The sequence below is a fragment of the Melanostigma gelatinosum genome (assembly GCF_949748355.1).
Source record: "Melanostigma gelatinosum genome assembly, chromosome: 5".
Classification (NCBI taxonomy): Eukaryota; Metazoa; Chordata; class Actinopteri; order Perciformes; family Zoarcidae; genus Melanostigma; species Melanostigma gelatinosum.
In genome coordinates, this window is record NC_136638.1 from 13,049,249 (window position 1) to 13,068,241 (window position 18,993).

Sequence of the window (18,993 nt, forward strand, 5' to 3'; positions counted from 1 at the left end):
ACAAAAAGGACCTGGCGTCTCTCAAAGAGGGACTACACCGGAGACCACGCTTTGTTTCATGTGTCAACCTTGAACAAAAACTGTTTACCAAAGGCAGTGGAACTCGAGTTCGACAGCTGAAACAGTGCATTACTGCGTATCACTTGTCTGCTGGTAGTTTGGGGCTATATGTGCCGTTTAAAATAATGAGAATGAAAAGTAATAAAACATTCTTTTGGCAAATGAGCTCGTCTTTTAATCCAATTAGCTGTGGATCCAACAGCCAATGACAATTCTTGGTATTAGGATTGCTGGCAAAAGAGAAGGGACCACCGAGACAACAAAAAGCTGCTTGTAGTGAAGGGATTCATAATTAGCAACTGTAGTATGAAAATGTACTTAAAGCTTCATCACCGTCTTAAAGTGTTTAGTGCCCACAGCAGAGAAACTCTCTGTCTGTTATTAAACACATTTTGTTTGCCTCCCAGTGACTCTGTGACAGCAACTAAGATTGAATGACGATCAAGTCAATACGCTCCTGCTGTTTGACTCGCATTCTTACTGCTGGCAGAAATACGGGGGGAAAAAATCCCATTTTCGATTGATTACTGGCAGGATAATGCTAATTTGCATATAATAAAAATTAATTCAGAAGCGAGTGATGATCAGGAAAAAATATTCAGCTCAGTCAATTGAATTTATTTATTTCCATAGCCACGGGAAAATGACAAATTATTCTTCATAACATTTAATTTAGTTGTTATTCTGCATACGGTTGTTTTGTTTACACGCTCACCTTTTGAATTTAACCTCATGAATAAAACAATACAGAAAGAGGGGGGGAAGCATAACACACCAACATTTGATTTCCCCCCTTATCGTTGCTTAATTCTAATAGTTTTAACAGCCTAACAAATTGAAAAATGACAGTCACACGTGTGTATGCACGTGTGTGTGTGTGAGCAAGCACAAATTTGCTGTGCTATTTATTCAACACATTTCTCTCCTTTTTGTTGAAGGCACTGCCAGCTTAGCTCCGAGCACATGGCCCTATAATTGTTCCTTGGTTCATATCTGTCATGACACTTCTATAGGTTTGCAGCCCCTGTCACAAAACCACAGCCTGCAGCCCCAAATGGGGGTCGCTCTATTTTTTCCTCGGTACCTCAAACAAACCAGCCTTTGTTCCTCATGGCACAATCTGGAGATGCCATTAGTGGGGAGGGAGACAGTGATGTTTAGTGACAGCCAACGACTCCTCCGGTCAAGAAACGTGGCCCGGAGTCATCCGAGTGTCACACACACCCCTCCGCTCTGAGTGAACACGGCCGCGGCTCCCGGAGTTCACCTTTGTTCTAGCTATCTGAAAAGCAGTAAGCTAATTGTGTGACAGGGGTCGGGGTCGGGGGGGGGCACCCACGACAGCCGGAGTTGTGCCACTGCGCGAAGCTGCCAGCCCTTCTTGTCAAACATACTGCGGGAGAATCCGACACAAAAAATTAGGCGAGAGGGGGGAAGGCTCTCATTTTGCTGCAAGTGGCAGTTTTTTTTTTTTGTCTTTGTGTTCCGTTCATGACTGTTGTCATCACATTTAGGGCTGAGCTCAAAAACATGCGGAAATTCTGCGAGCGGCTGCCTAGGACGATAAGAGTGGGGGAAGCTACATGGCCTGTTTGGAGCTGATAACTCACACTCAGCACAAATCAAACTTCTGGCGATCCAAATAACTTGTACAGTTGAGCGTCACACGTTGAACGCGGAGAGAAGAATTCAGAGAAAGAAAGTATCGCGCCTCGGTGCCCCCAAAATGAAAAGCTGCAGACATGTCCAATTATATCTCCCAAGCAAAATGCTTATGCTGTGATTTACCAGCATTACTGTGTAATACACATCACATTGCTTCCACTATAAATTAAGCACAACTGCTACATCCATCTCAATCGTTACAATAACGTGAACACATTTGACTTCCTCCACTAGTCGACGCAGAGTGAGTGAAGTGTTGACTCGTCGGTAGGGTCGGGTATCGTTTGGGTTTTTTCTGATACCGGTGCTAAAACGATACTTTTAAAACGATACCGGTGCCTAAACGGTGCCTGAACCGATACTTTTTTCTTCAAATTGAACAATATATTAACTGTTTAAAGTATACTGTAAATATAAATAAATACAAAACACTTGGCTTCAAAGTACAGCTTCAAAATTTTTAACTATGAACAATATATTAACTGTTAACAGTTTACAGTGTACCTAAATAAATATAAATAAATATAAAACACACACACACTCTGTACACACACTACAGCTTCAAACTTCAGCAATTATTTTGCAGCAATATGAGCATATTTTCCTTCTCTGGCAAAATACGACACGTCTCACGACTTATTTTATTTTACTAGTTGGTGGCGGTAATGCGCCAATTCGTCGTTTGCCAACCGCCAGTACACCTCAAAGGAGGAGAAGAAGAAGCTTTCGCGTGCCTGTGTTGTTGTGCTCATGAGCGACAGCGCTACGTACCCCGTTGTAATAATACTATGAGTGAGGAGCGGAGGGCCGAGTCCTGCTGCCAGGACGGAGTCATCAGAGTAGTGTCAAAAAAGTATTTCAATCGGCTCAGGCACCGAAAGGAGGCACCGAAATCTGCGTTACGTTTCGGTCCGGTAGATACCGGACGTATAGGAACCGGTTCCATATTGGCACAGAGTTTCGGTACCCAACCCTACTCGTTGGTGGCTATTTAATACAGCCAAACAAACAGAGTAAATCAGCTCGTGGCTCATTTGTGGAGAGCGTCATGTGGAGACAAGACCACAAACCACTCTACAGGCAGTTAATGGGTTTACTTCGCTGCTTCACACTTGTGGGACCTTGGGTCCAACTGTTTGCTTTAGGCGCTGGCAATTTCCACCAGGCTGTGGAGGCTCTATGCACCAGTGCTGACTGAACACAAAATGGCAGCCCGTTACAGAGGATGGGCAGAGATAATGCTTGAGGTTTGTGTTGGAAAAGAAAAGGCGACAAATGAATCTAAACCAAAGAGTGCTACTTAGCTGACTGCTGGAAATGTGTTTTTGACTATTTGAAGTCTGAGTCATGGTTTTACCGGGACGGGTCTGACACGGAGGAGCAGATGAAAACCGTACTTCCAAATTATCTACCGTCGGCTGCTCGGCCTCCTCTAATGAGTGAGGAGAGCCGAGGTATGCTGTTGATTCACATAATGGAATCTGAAAGGTAAGACAAGCTTGATAAAAGGACACAGCTGAAGGCTGCCGAGGCAAGAGAAAAAAAACAGTGCCTTTGTGAAATCTTAGCAATGTTATCCAAGTAAGGAAGTCCTTTTTCTTTTTTACACATGGGACTGGTTTGGTTCACAGCTTTATCTTGATCCTTTGAAACCGGAATAGGACAAATCCTCTCTTTCAAATCTGGACAGGGACTTGAAGACTTTTGCAGCAGAGTGCACAATGATGAAATACTTTTTTTCTTTTTTTTTGAGTGCGCCAAATGATCTTCTTAAAATAATTACTGTTCTCTTGTGAGTAAAAGCTTAGGATTTCAGTTTAACATTCCTGCAGGAAAATACATTTAAAAAAAAAAAAATCATCCAAAGGGAGAAAAAGCTTTGACATTCTTCACAACAATCTGACTCAGCCAGAAAAGTTATTATTTAATCATTACTTTAGTGGAAATGGCAGAGCAAAGCCATATGCAGTGTATGTTGCAGACCAAGAAATTAGAAAATAAGCCAAATTGCATTTGGCTTTGTGATGATTCAGCCTGAAACCAATCTGTCCAAGTGTTCAGTCGGGTAATTTAAACACCAGAAATATGACTTTAAATAGTAAAGTACGGACTGTCCAATCTCGCAACAATGGCACTTCCATCACACATTACGGGGGTAAGTCAGGGACGTGGTCTGAAGTCTGGCTCTGGGAACATGTGAAAGATAAAAAATAAAATGATTCATAACACACTTGAGATTCTAACTGAGGAACAGCAGCAACAATGGGGAAAAAAAGGTTCCTCAGTCACAGACAGAGTCTAACACATACGTCTTCTTTCTTTAGTGACCACAACACACAAGCACACACATGGCAAGACATATTTGTATATATGTACTATATCAGTGAAATATTACGAGTATATACAGTATATATATATATATATGGGTTGCACATACATTCAGGGTATCAACGGCGGCAACTATTACGGTGGTTTAAGTAACAATCAGGTGTAGTGATGTCTGACACAGGTAAGAATAGCTGTGGATGTGTTGATACTGTATGCTAAAAAGTAAATATAATAAAAGAAGGGAGGGGGGGATGCTGTTCGGAAAAACCTAATTAACGAAGAGAAAATGAAAAAAAACACTTCCCTTTACTTCCCTTTCTGCCCTCCCTCTTTAACTTTATTTCTCTTGCGCTGTTATTTATTAGTTCCCTGTCCTCATTAGACACTTATATAGAGAGAAGAAGAGGGATCACCTTCCTCTGACCCTCAGGAAGGCGCAGCCCAATGCAAGTCGGACATAATGCTTCCCACTAAAAAAGAACGCTCCCAAACCCTCCAGAGAGAGAGCTGGCTCATTAGGAATTAATGTGCCTTTATAAAGTTGTCATGTCTGGTAGAGATTAAGGGGACGCGGCCCTCCCTCACCAGCCAGTGGAGGCCCCTGGTGCCACGCAGGCCGGACCACAGGAGCATGCCCCCAAAAACCTCTGCAAGATCCAATCTATTCCTGATAACGATCTAGACAGAGATTCTACATGAACAGAATTAATTAGAATTAACAGTTACATTCATTGTAAAGGGTGACAATTAATGCATTTTCCCCAATCAGACCACAAGAGGGGATTTTTGCAATAATAGCCTTTGGTTTCCGACTATAAAGGCTGAAGTTTCCCTGTTTGACTACAGTACAACTGGGGACACAATAGAGATTCTTAACCATAGGGCTGCAGCCCATGATTGGGCCGCGAGCGCCACCTAGAGGGCCGCGAAAAACTTTCAGTTTTGCACCTGTGGGCCGCGAGGGCCGCGGGACCGCATAGGTTATCAATTGAAGACACCAGAGATATTACTGTTATCCATGAGACGCTCAGTTACGATATAGCTTCCCACCACCTGGTGGCGGTAATGCGTCAGTCAGTTGTTTAACAAGCTGCAATAAGCAGAAGAAGACACTCAGCTAGCCGCTAGCCTGTAGCGAAAGTTATGGATAAGTTATTAAAAAGAAAAAATGAAGACGACAGTGGTGCCATACCCCCCAAAAGTCTAAATGTGTGCGCAAGTACAACCCTGACTTTCTTAAGTACGGCTTTGTGAACGGAGGCAACGAGGCAGAGCCGAGGGCTCAGTGTGTGGAATGTGGGCTAATGCTATCAAACGAAGCACTGAAGCCTTCAGAAATAAAGCGACACGTAGCGACGAAACATCCAACGCTCGTGGGAAAGTCTGTTGGCTTCTTGTTGTGTATGCAGGTTTCCATACACATGATAATAAATGTCTTTGTGATCATCACATTGTATCATCTCATTTATTTAACAAGGGTTTTGCCTGTTCAACACCGGCATCCTCGATCGCCTCCCCTTCCGTTCCTACGGCTTGTTTGCGCAAATACGTCACAAAACATGTCCGTGTTTGGTATCCCAGCATGCCCAAAATCCTCATCTTTGCAAAGAAATCATCGATTTTCTTTCATTTCTTATGGTTTCTCCACAAAAGGAGCCCACACACACACTGTCCAAAGTCGCCATAACCGCTGCAAGTCGTATCTTGCAGCATTTCGACGGAAAAAGACACATTACAGACCCGACAACGTGCTAGCGGATGTTACCATGGAGCTACTGCCTTCAGAAAACGCTAGTACTTATAGTACAAACCTTATCCTCCTCTTCCATAAGCCGTCCACCGACATTTGCGTAACTGAGCTATTCTCATTCTCGTTCGTGCGCTCGGTCGCAGCCATTAAGCACAGCAAGTCCGCTACTCACACACCATGTCTTCGACCATATATACATAGTTTTTGCAATTTGCAAAGGCTAAAAATAAAAGGAAAATAATATAATATCAAAATATAAAGGGAGAAACACCTTTAGTGTGTCAGAATATCATGTAGTTACCATGTGTCCATTTGGGTCTCCAAATGTCCTTTTAGAGCTCCGCCTGGATCTCTTCATGAAGAAACACTGTAGAATGGTCATACTTTGTCCAATCTTCTTCAGATTTGAGGCAGTTGTTCACTGATAGTGTAGTTACAGCCCTATACTGTCATTTACCTGTACAGATACAGCCACCGGCAGTTATTTATACTGAAAGATACTTTTTTATTTTATGCGGACAAAAATCTTAAATTTTTACTGACTCCAAAGGCCCACTGCTCTGTTTCTGTATGACCTACAGGTTGTCTGACACTTTTGATGCATATAGTCAGAGTGGGCCCCGAGGTCAAAAAGGTTAAGAACCCCTGCAATAGAGGACCTTTGAAATTGAAACTCTGAAACCCAAACTCCAGAGCGTCTGTCAGTTATAAATTAGATATTTATAAGCAAGGGCAGAGTCTCATGTAGTTACATCTGATAAAATGGGAAAACGATCCTGCTGACTCTTGACATGTCACGAACATCAGGGGCACAGATTTCACATCCCGACACCGATCAACACAGCTGTAGAGCGAAATAGCCGGACCCAGTCCGCTCCACCTCACTGTAAACTCCATTGGCTTTTCTCATCACAATTACAACATTTGGCAGACACTCTCATCCAGAGTGACTTACAATGCTGCTCAGTATTCATGATAGAAAACAACACCCCCATCAGATCAAGTGGAGATAGACGGTTGGTGACATTGGCGACCACTCTTGGGACGACTCTGTGATCCCCACAGGACTGGTTCACGTGCGTACGCTCGGCAAACATCACACACGTTTGATATAAATCAGTAGGCCACTTTATGAGGACATTCAAAACCAAAGCCACGAGCCCTTTAATCCAACAAATAATTATTCACTGAGTTATACCGGTTTCATCCCAATTGACTTTTCATCTCCAATTAGTTTGTCAAATCTGGAATAATTGAGATGGAGAATCCTCTGTAGTATCTTCAGTTTATAAGTGATGAGATGTTCAGAAATTGGGAGTAAAAATGTGCTACAGCGACTCAGAAATAAAGGAGGAATGAAGTCATTAGAGGCGCCGTTAACTATATTGTATGAACTGCGCTCGGTCAGAGGCCGGGGGTGCATTCAATCACCGCTCGAAATTGGACACCAACTCACATTCATTAAATACACACATCAAACAAATAACTCCTTATATTCTTGTTTATTGGTCACCAGATGTCTGCCCGCCCCAACCGCATGTTAGGCAAATTAATTGAATGAACAAATTGAACTGAGCTTTGTTGTTTTCAATGAATGAGTTGAACAGTACCAACTCCCAAAAGAAGCAACGGCAAAATTACAATCAATAATCTGTAAAAGCACTTTCACGTCTATGAGCATACCAGCAAATACACATTATTGAGTGTCCCATTATGCTAAAGTAGCATCTGCTTGGCCGGTGGAGAGTGGAAGCACTACAGTGTGGCGACATCATGCCGTCTTTTTGACAAAGGATGCCTGAACACCAACAAGAACTGCAATATATCTTCTTCTATCCACCCACAGCAAATGTCTTGCTGATGTCAGTGTATATCCGTCAATTGACTGCACCCAGCAGACTTAAACCAAGACTTGTTGTGCACTGATGAAAGGTATAAACATGCCGTATACATGACTGAAGCTGAATTAAAAAATAAATACACGCAGCGGTTAGACACTCTGTGAACATGTGAATGTCTCTCCTAATGAGCAACGCGATCTATCAGCTATTGGCACGAGATCAGACTGTATGCTGGCAGTTACTGCCTTCTGGAAATTATACAGAAGATAACAATGAATATTCACATCCGGCTCCAAAGACCACTCTTGAATAGAGACAAGGTTCAAATCACCCATCCAAATATGACAACTGAGCGAACTCCATCAGCTGCTGAAAACCATGAGATGCAGTTGAAATACTGAATAAATTGGAACTCACAGGGGGGATAACAGTTGATGAAGTGCCAACATACAGTAATACTTAAATAAGTACATGGTAAAGCTCATGCAAAGATCAGTGCGAGTAGTTCAGTTAATAAATCCAGTGTTGATTCATCAGAAAATGTTGCCACACCGCTACAGCAGCACATACTCACATGTAGACACTAGAAAACACACTAGGCATAATAACCAGCAATTCACCAAGCAGCACTTTCTTTCAACACATTTTTAATTTCAACAGCTGGTTCACAAGTTACTCCTGTAGGCTTGATCAAACATTCACCACTGTCAGTTTTTAAAAGGGGGATTACGGGCAAGATGTTCTCTCCAAGAGAACAGTACATATTAGATATCGTTGCCTGCCAGCTCTTAACTGAACAAATCCAATAAGAGTGTCTGATGATACAGTAAATAGTGCTAACAGTGGTCCAATTACATACAGACGTAGCCCGCTGCAAACCAAAAGGGGGAACAGAACTTTGCATGTTTACGAGGGTCGTATGGTAGAAGATTCTATAATAAACAGGAACAAACAGGAATTCATTCTCTAAATGGATCTCGAGTGTCCTCCACCATCCTCTTAGTGTTGGGCATGGAATGCTATGATGGAACAGGTCTGGGATATGACTACATATTCAACATTGTTTTTTTGTTTTACAGATTGGACATACATTCACAATATGTTCCCAAATAACAAAGAGCGCAAAACATATGTGCACCAATGTAGACAACAAAAGAATATCAGAAACACGATCCAGTGAGGAGTTCAAATATTCCCTTACTGCGTTCAGCTTCAATATTTGTGGCAGCATGGCATTGAGGCACGATTGTAAATAGAATACCCTAGTCATGACATGATTATGATAAACTGTTTTTAGCTCCCAGGAGTCCATTTCTCTAATCACTTAAAGGTGCAAGATCCGAGAATGGGAGCATTTTGATTGCTCGCAACATGTCGACGTAGCTAACGGTGCTAACGATGCTAACGGCGCTTACAGTGTAAACTAAGGCAAAAGCGCTGACGGAGCTAAAAGTGTTTACCGGAGGGTTGTTGCCATCGATCGGGATGGCGTTATTAGCTGCAACCTTGGGCTGGGCGGTATGACCAAAAACGCATATCACGGTATTTTGTAAGATTCTGGCAGTTTCACGGTATATCACGGTATTTTTTTCCGCGTTAAAGCATGAATTAATTAACGCCGAAAAGAACCTGCCGGTCAACCGGCCAGCGAGCGGTGAACAGCTGTTTTGTGTGGCGTGTCTTCCGTTCCGTCACTTCCTGTTTCTTTCACCTACATTCCCCTGGGTCCTAAGTCCCTCCATGTACAGCTTCCTATCACCCTATATGTACCAATGTACATTTATAACAAATACCACACATATTACACGGTAATCAGCATTGCATATGTGTCTGACCAAAATACCTTATGTTGTTCAGTCTTTGTTAATCCTGCATCGCTCTTTTCTGTTCTTTAATGTAACGTTACTGCCGCAACAGAGCCTCTTCCAGCTGTTAGCAGACTGTTAGCGAGCTTTACCCATCAGGCAGTGCGGCGGGAAAATTTTATAAATGTACAATTATTAGTGTTACAAATTGTTTATGTGTCACAAACTGTTGTGTCGTGGTGTTTTACCCTGTTAAAGAGCGTTAGTTGTGGGTTGTAAATTGTTATTATAAAGTTATGACCATGACTAGGGTTCCCTCTCAATACAGTTAAGACAACTAGCTCTGACCACAGCGCTCTCAGCGGCGAACAATATATTTTGCTGCCTGTTGAAGAGCGACAGAAGTTGCCTCGGCTGTGTAAAGTGTAAAGTATGTGTAAAGTATGACGGTATATGAAAAATTCATATCGTACGGGAAATTAAAACCGAGCACGCCCCACGGGTTCGGTTTTAATGCACTAAAAGCATGGCCATGTCAACAAAGGAAGTATAAGCAACACACACAGAGGGAGAGGGACTTCATGCTCTGCTCAGGTAGACATTACTCCACTATATCTTTACACAGCAAATAGTTGTTTGATGCATTGCTCACGCTCTGAATGTTAAACACAGCTCCTTTTACTGTCAATCTTAATTCTGCCTGAAACACGCAGGATTGCACATCAGTGGAAACGATGCCAAAGCACAGCAGCTTTGTACTCATCTTTTGAGACGCGAGCACTGGTGACAAGAAACCGCAGAGAACACACTTTGATTCAGCATGAATGCATTGTCAGTGGACATTTAAATTCACGGAAGCCATAATCAAGTGCAAGGTGTGTCTCGATGACGGCTGTATACCGTCATGATTAATTCTATTGGAGTAAGGACTTGAATGCATTTTTCCGTGAGCCCGGTGTTCCTGATGGCCTCGCCAAGAAAATCTGCTGCTTAGCTTTAAGCTTTGAATCCGTAATGTTGAGACCTCATTTCACATCGGGAAATGGTTTGTTTGGGGGAAAACAATAACGGAGGGACCTACATAGATCAGAGAGGCTGTTCTCTCGCTGCTACACATTTAGGGTGCATGATGAATGCTTCGTGTTTTTGTGAGAATCAACTGGCATAAGCATAATGTCAGAATTACTTTGTCGTGATGATTTCGGGTACAAGTGGTGGAAGATGAAGAAAGGCGAGACAAATGAGGCACCTTATCTGACCTGATCGTTCAGTTTGTTTCTTTACACATCTTTGAGCAAAAGGTGACACAGATGACATTAGTAATGTTGTATCAATACTGAATTATTAACACGCCCAGCATATTCTAACCGTACATCGCACAATGTGCTGCCTGGGCCTGAATGTGCTCGGACAGTCAGCACTCTGTTGACTCAGTTGAATTGCTGCTTGCCTAAGGCTTCAGTGCCTGGACACATACACATAATTAGGAAAGGTCACCGTGCCTCCTGTCTTGTCAACAAAATCACTTCAAGATGACAAATTCGGGCTCAGGCTGAGCCAGACCTCCCCCGGATACCCTTGCCAATCAGGCGCCAGCAGGCCTGCCTGGGTAGCCTTAGGTGATTTCTAATTATGTCTTTTACATGCCAGGCTAAATAGGGGTGAGCATAACAATGAGCCATTCATCTGATTGGAGGCGTGTGTTGTCTTCAAGGTTGAAGTAGCAGACAAAAAAGTTTCATTATCTTGTAACTTTAGACTACAAGCTGCTGAGAAATTGCCTTTGCGAGATCATCTCTCCTTAATATCACAAGAAAATATCACCTTAGAATTTAAATAATCCCAATAAAATGGAGGACTTTACAAGATGACATTCAACTGATAAAATCCACAAAATGCCAGTTCACGTCACATGACCTTCACACCGCTTCAGAGTTCCTTTCCCACCGCATGCTCTGCAGACGGTCCATCCAGCCCACCGTATGATGAAGTGGAAGTGGCTTTCACATCGCTCCCTGGTGGCCTGACTAAGGAACTATTAATCTATGGCGCTCCATATTGCATTCAGATCCGCTTTCCCCAGCCACCACCCGGCCTGAAGTAAAGGCCAGGAGAGGACCCAGAGGACTGGACACTCTCTTATTATGAGCTGACCAGGACACCTCTGGGTTTCTAAGCGCCTCCACTGACAGTGACTGATGGCCAATTAACCATTTGGAGAGGAGTATTGATCACTAGGAGAACAGGAAGGAGTCTGGAAACGTCTTCTAACACACCACTATTCTCACTGTACAAAGTGAGCAGCCAGACAGCACATCATGTATAATAAAAACAAACATTACAGGAAAGAAACCAACGCCACAAATACCGCCTCTAAGGCTTGTACACATGCCAAACTGTCCGCCATGTCTGTCGCCTTGTTAACAAAAAGGAAGGAACTCATGGCCAAGAGATTCTAGGGGAAAGAAACTACAACAATGTGCCTTTCGGCAGCAGTAGCGTCTATTCTACCGTGATTGACTTCCATGGCATCAACCTTCACATGTCCCGTGTTCTTTGCTGAGGTGAGATCTGTTCCCAGCAAGAGAACACATCCAAGGATCAAGGTCGACATTGCATGTTCGTTCTCTCTATCTCCATGAGTGAAAGGGAAAGAGAGAGATGACGGAGGAAAAAGAACATTCGATTAGATCCTCCGGAGAAAAGACTCAGAGTGCTCAGCTCAACAAGCTTGTGTCGGCACAGGATGGTTAGCAGCGACAGAAACACAACAGTAGAGATTGAGGGCAATCTCCCAACAGCTAATACACTGTCAGACACTGTGGTGCCTTTCCAGGAATTATGGTCCAGCTTCCCATTGAAATAATAAAAAGAAAACACACACACACATCCCAGTACCCAATAGGATGGGTGCTAGATCACAGAAATATATACAAGTAATGTGGCACATTTTCTGCTGCCCCGATAGGAAAGCACAAATAGTGACTACGGTGCACCACATTTCGGGAGGGAAACGGCCCAACTTCAACCCCTAAGCGCTCTCACATAGACCTGAAAGATAGAAATGGGGTAATTGAAACAAAAGGGCAGCGTTTGACAGAGACGTAGTGCCTTCGCAGGGCCTCTGCACAGACTGCAGAAAATAACACCTAACTCCTCCCCTCTGCAAGGTTCATCCTCCACGTGACCTCGGCAACGCCTGTGTCCTTCCTTTCGCTCCCTAAGACTGCCATTTGCAAATGATAAGCGCAGGGACGTAGCCTTCTGAAAGATAAGGCGCCAAACGGAGCGTGCTCCTCCGTTGTTGAACGCTGACCTATGCTGACATGCACTGTTTACCTCGTACTCATTTATGCTGAACTATTATCTTTGCCTCCATTAATCACGGGAACTCAAACTGAAGAAATTACATTTCACGAGACCTGGACGGGAAGGCGATTCCTTCTTCTTACTTTCAGAAAAATTAACATGATGGAAAGTGAATTTTAAAAAAGCAATGCATTTGATCAGCTCTATCCTGCAAAAAGAAAATCCAAATTTATTTTTCATTGTCCAATTCAAATTCTGTAAGCAGCCTAAAATTCATAACGAGCATTTGAACTCCTGAGGAGTGAAACCATTCTAATATTCCTCCGTTTTTCTTCCCCCCTGAAGTGTAATTACCTCCTTGCATGATATATTCCGCATTTGTACATCATGCTAATTCCCAGAGCGAGCATAAGCAGTTGAGAAAAATAAATAAATATGTGTAAAAGTGCCCTCCCCTAGTGCACAAGTCTTCCCATTGTCTGTATCATTTGAATTCATCTCCCATGACTAGAGGGAAGAAAAACTCTTTCTGGTAGTGAATTATTACTTCCCTGTGAAAGACCATATCCCCCGCAAATACGTGGCAATCATTTGCCATGCATTAGCAATGGGACAGAAACGAAGTGGTTTTAAATTCCTTTGACCAGAAGGCAATTTCCCCCAATAAATTATGTTAATTTCAGCTTTCGCGCTCCTTATCGCATTCTTTAGTGACTCAATGAGGAGAGACAAAACTGGCTGCCACAAAGGCAACTCTGAGATGATTCACATTAGGCTGATGAGAGACTTCTGGCAAAAAGAATCTCATATTACTGTACAAATAAATGTGAACTCGCAAATTACTCCATTACGCAATAGATTTCTGCTTGTCGTCATTAATGGCCATCTCCTTGCATCATCGCAAGGTTTACACCTCGTGGAAATTGCTCGGAGGGGACTGTTCACACAAGTAGGGATGGTACCCGATACCAAATCCCAAGCTCCCTCGATGAACCACACAACGATCGCTTGGCAACGCTCTCAATGGGCAGAGGGGGGACAACAAAGACAAATCCAGGATTTATTCCCTCCGCATGGATAGCTGGCTTTTTGATTATTATTTTTTAAGTAAACAGGGACTAACAACTGATTAACAGGCAAGTTTAAATAAATGGGAAACAACAGCAGCAACAGGAGACTGAGTAATCTGCAGGCACACACCTCACACATGCAGCAGAAATGCATGCATGCAAATCCTTGTGGAAACACCCTCTCTCTCTCTCTCTCTCTCTCTCTGACACACGCGATTCGCATACTAAAAACATCAAGTGGTGCGCGCACACACACACACACACACACACACACACTAGGCAGTACAGTTCTTTGTTCCTGAGGCTGAAGGCATACCGTCCGCCTCCGTACGGCCCGTCAGATCACTCACAACACAGCGAAAGGGAACGTGCTCGGCTAGCTCAAATCTAGATTGACAGGCTTACCTTTATTACTGACTGAGTTATGTTTCCCTGCCAAAAAAAAGGACAAGTCGGCTTTTGATACTGACAATTGCAGAGTCAGCGCTTTGCCTCTCCACAGGAGGATAGCTCGACTGATCTCAGCCGAGACTGTCCCAGGCCTCATGTCAAAAGAATTGGCAACCAAAATTACCTTTCCGATCCATTTGTGGAACTCACGCTGTCCTATGAAAGTAGCCTGTAAGCTGTGATGGTATAGCTTATAGGGATGCTTGTACTGACCTGATATATGAGAGAGGGGTGTGCCTAGAAGAGAATAAAACCGATTTCACCCATATCCCTGCGTTCATCTGTTTTATGAACTGGGTCGTTGTTATTTAGGGTCCCTGGGAAGGGCTGGGATCCCATCCCAGCATGCATCGGGTGAAAGGCAGGGAAACACCTTGGACAGAGGTCCGGTCCAGCACATGAGCGAACAAAGAAACGGGGCAAACGGTATCAAATCTATGGGAGTCCTGGCATGAAGCTGGTCTTTTGACTGTGGGAGGAAACCAGAGCACCCAAAGGAAAAACATTATGTAACACGGTAAGAACCAAAGGCACCGAGCAACTTTCTGCTGTGAGGCAACAACGCCTACTGAACCGCCACGCCGCCCATATAACCCGGCGACCCGATCTAAAAGTATCGGTTCCAACATGCATCATAAAAATGACTTGTAAATACCAACGCACTGCCACTTACTTAGCTTGATACATGAGGCCCCTAGAGCATGACTGTTTATTTAATCCTAATATATTCATAATTATACCCTAATTAATGCAGGAGAAAAGCCCTCTTAATTCATCATCTCGCTGTCCCGAAGCAAGAGACACAACAACACCAACTTTAACATGTTTGCCTTCTGTCCAAAGCAAGGTTAACAGTTCGGAAACAAGCGTGCGGGCAAATGATGTGTGAAATTCTCCTGTTTTTTGGGATAACCTATACCAGCTGCTTCCAGCTGTGCGCCACTGTGAGGATGATATTTAGCATCAGCGAGAGCGAGAGAGAGAGAGAGAGAGAGAGAGAGAGAGAGAGAGTAAAGAAAAGAAAGTTTTAAAGAAATAGTCAAAAAGGGCTGAACTGTGAAATGGTGCATTATGGGCAACGTGGCAGCTGATTGCATTGACCACAACATTGATTCGACTGGCTCGACTGTGCACGAGTGCAGTGACCTGTGATGTTAAGGGTCACCGGCCTGCACCACGGTGGTCGTAAGAATCAAACAGGCAATCAGGCAAGCATTGTTGATAAATAGCCGAGTAGAGTTATGAGCATATTCTTATATTCGGATCTTTGAAATGAGTAGAAAGAAAATCAGAAATTGCATTATAGACTCTCTCTCTCTCTCTCTCTCTCTCTCTCTCTCTCTCTCTCTCTCTCTCTCTCTCACAAAAGGGCTAATTTTGTAGCTGCTGAGGAAAACTTTGGGGAGTATTTCAGCCCCACTGCTGCTGGTTGTTTTGTGCATCTGAGCACATTTGCATGCAACCGGGAGTGTCTGGCCAAGAGGCTACATCATAACACGTAACTCATCGGCGCGAGAAGCTCGTCCACCAACTCCGTAAAGCTGTCACCATTCTGCAAATACAGCAGGAACGAGTCCTGCCCGGAGAGAAACGAGGAGTCCACTGATCCTCTAGCTTGCAGCCAGCAGAGCACCCGGTGAGACGGATGAATACAGGTTTGTCCAGTCCGCCCTACACACCGCTCAGATTTAACAACAACCGGGATATTCTTATTTTACTGTCGCTAGACTCGCAAAGACAATAAACTGCACTGAAGGTTGTTTATGTGACATATGAAAAGGAGCACTGCATTGTATTGCTCACGCGCCCGGTCTGTTAATAAAGCGCAGGTTATTGCTCCTTTCAAGCAGGTGTAGCTGGAACTTCGTTCACACGGACAATGGGGGTGAAATACATGTTGCATCCCGGCACATAAACACATACGCAACACTAGAAGGGTGGACAATGCTTTCGCTTCCAAGTTGTTTAACCTTGGTTGACACGTGCGAGGCGACACGCTCTCTCCGATAGGTATAACCTTGGAGGTGGAGGCTAATTGATGAGTGGTAGCAGTGCTAGCAGATCGCAGAACAAAATCGCCTGCCAACAACGTGCTCCGTCTGTCACGCGCGGCCACATGTCGGAAAAAAAGAAAAAACCGCAAGCAAAACTTGTGGCGTGCAGCCTTTTGTTTTCTGCAACGTAACGTACACACTGTGCTCCCCCCCCCCCCCCCCCCACACACACACACAAATGTGTAACAGCATAATTCAAAAACACAAATGCGTAAATGATAAGAGGCGACAGAAACTCACCAGTGCAGGTGAAGCCAGCGAAGACGAGCCAGAGCACAAGGAGCGCAGCGCTGAACCCGCAGCGGACAAAGGGGCCCAGAAGTGAGGGCATCTTCGTGCTTTTTTCTTCTTCTTTTAATCAACCCAAGTTTCAAAAAGACACGGAGCAAAAACACTGGCACGCTGGGCTTTTTAAAAACGGTCCGGAGAGTGTCCTCTGTAGCACTTAACGCCTTGTTCACAACGCCCAAGTCCTTTCCTCAACACATACTATCCTCCTGCCGTACCGTGGCCATCAGCATCCCGGTCGTGCGTCTTCGTTGCTCAGAACAACGCATCACAGGTGTGGTAAATAAAGTGCCGCCTCGCTCCCCGCCGCAATTATTATAATATGTATATATATATATATATATTTACTGTACTGTATTTCTCCAAAGCCGCTATCCGTCCACAACTCTCCCTCTCTCACTGAGCCGAGGAGGGAGCCAGTTTCCGTTCAGTTTCAGGTTTTCTTCGCGCGAAAGAATACCTTCTCCAAATGCAGTAATTGCAAGAATTGGCGTCGGAGGAGAAACATCTGCTTGCACAGCAATGCTGGACTGTTGAGAGTCAGGGAAGGTGTACACGCTGCGACGAGCGGAGCAGCAAAACCAGGACCGGATCCCGCGTGCTCGCTGGGAATGGAGCGTCCTGAGCGCGCCCTGCTGTTATATCCTTTTTTTCTTTCTTTTTTTCGAAAGCAAACATTTACATATCTTGAATAAGCATAACTAACCACATATTGGCAATGCACGACCGAATGGAAATGATTTCATCCGCACCCTTACAAGTGCGCTTTTCCTATCTTCTGCCTTACATGAAAATGATGGATATGACATCCAGCCCTGTGTGATAGGAATCAGACGGGTGCTTTGCATACAGATTCGCACAGATCACATCTGCATGTCATTGAGTTTCAGTTGCATATGCCTCTGCTTTGTCTTGGGGTTCTTGTGCTGCGGTACGTCGGTGGTGGTGGACAAACAGATGAAGAAGCAGGAGGATTAGCGCTCCCATGAGAGTGTACACCTGTCAGCAAACTCACACCGGGATGTGACTTATGTTCCAGATAGTGCTCCCTTATTTTCAGTGGAGTGATTTTCAGACTGTTCAGCCAAGCCTTTTTACAACGCTGCCAGAATCAACAGCAGATTATTAATACACTTCAGATGGGAAAGGGGGAGGGGGGGGTTTGTGTCTTTGTTTATCCGTTTCCCCCACTCCCACATAATAGTCAGCAGAATAATAAGTGGACCAGTGTCTTACCAGCTAATTATGGGGCTCGTGTAGATGGATGATTCCTCAGATAGAGCTCAGCTATTATACAAACTCATTAAGCCTTCTCTCCATCCAGCATCCCTCGCTAAAGGTCAAAGTCGCAGCGGGAGTGACAGCGCAAAGCGCAGACGCATACATGCCAAAACACACCACCCCACAGCCATGTATGCGAAGAAAGGCACACAACACAGCAGCTGAACGCAACAGAATGACTCAGCCTTGGTCACTTGTGAGGAAGCTCGAAATGATCTCCCTCATTCTGCTAATCTGCTCGGCGCCCCATCAGGCGGTGCAAGATGGAGTCTTTCATTTATTTTTCCTTTCTGAAACGGCACCCAAAAGCTCCGTGCATTTCAGGATGTGAGAGAGAGTGTGTGTGTGTGTGTGTGTGTGTATAAATGCATATGTCAGTTCTCCTCTCACAGGAGTACAGCTTCAGCTGTTTTTAAAGGAATTATCAGAGTGTGTTTTCTCAACCATGATGCGTTTGCTGAGTCAAGGCAGGGCGCAACCTCTTCCACGAGCTCTTCTTCCCCCGATTCATCCGGTTGCAGCGTCCTGACCCCCTTTTTGCTCCCGCAATCAGACTACAATGAACAATCACGGCTCTTTGGGGAGTCGACACATTTAGTTGTTCATCGATTTGCGGTGTTGTAATTAATTTTCTCTCCGTCAGTGGCTTGAGTTACAATATCCTGAGACTTGAAGTGCCATGTTCTCCTGCGATCAATCACGAAAAACCAAAGCAGAAGCATTTCTCTTGTATCATCTTGAATTATTCACCGATCAGTATTAAGAAAACATGAGGCTCATTTGTATGTTGCGGATTGTTACAGCGTCCATGTCCTTCCATAAACTGTTGCAATTACACCCGCAATGTATGCAGCCCATAAAGACAACTGATTCGCCTGGTCGATGCGCATCGATCCAATGAAGGTGTCCAGCATGAAATTAATATTATTTATTGTTTACAAACCACACAGGAGGTCCCTGGAGGAGGATGCAGAGCAGGCTCTGACTGTCTGTGTTGCAGACAGCGAGAGCGGGTGTATCAACTTCCATCATGACCACAGCATCACGGCCTGTTGTTTTGTTTATATCAAATTAAACTGCAATGCTACTCCA

The 18,993-nt window shown here is 44.2% G+C and overlaps 1 protein-coding gene across 1 annotated transcript in view; it reads right to left on the reverse strand.

The window, feature by feature from the left end:
- Nucleotides 1-16,663, reverse strand: part of unc5a (unc-5 netrin receptor A) — a gene marked incomplete at both ends in the record, with an annotated part of 118,858 nt that extends 102,195 nt beyond the window's left edge. The window contains one exon of the mRNA XM_079268962.1: nucleotides 16,573-16,663. Within this exon, the coding sequence (XP_079125088.1) occupies nucleotides 16,573-16,663 (91 nt within the window). The remainder of the gene's footprint in view (nucleotides 1-16,572) is intronic.
- Between the last annotated feature and the right edge of the window lie 2,330 nt (nucleotides 16,664-18,993).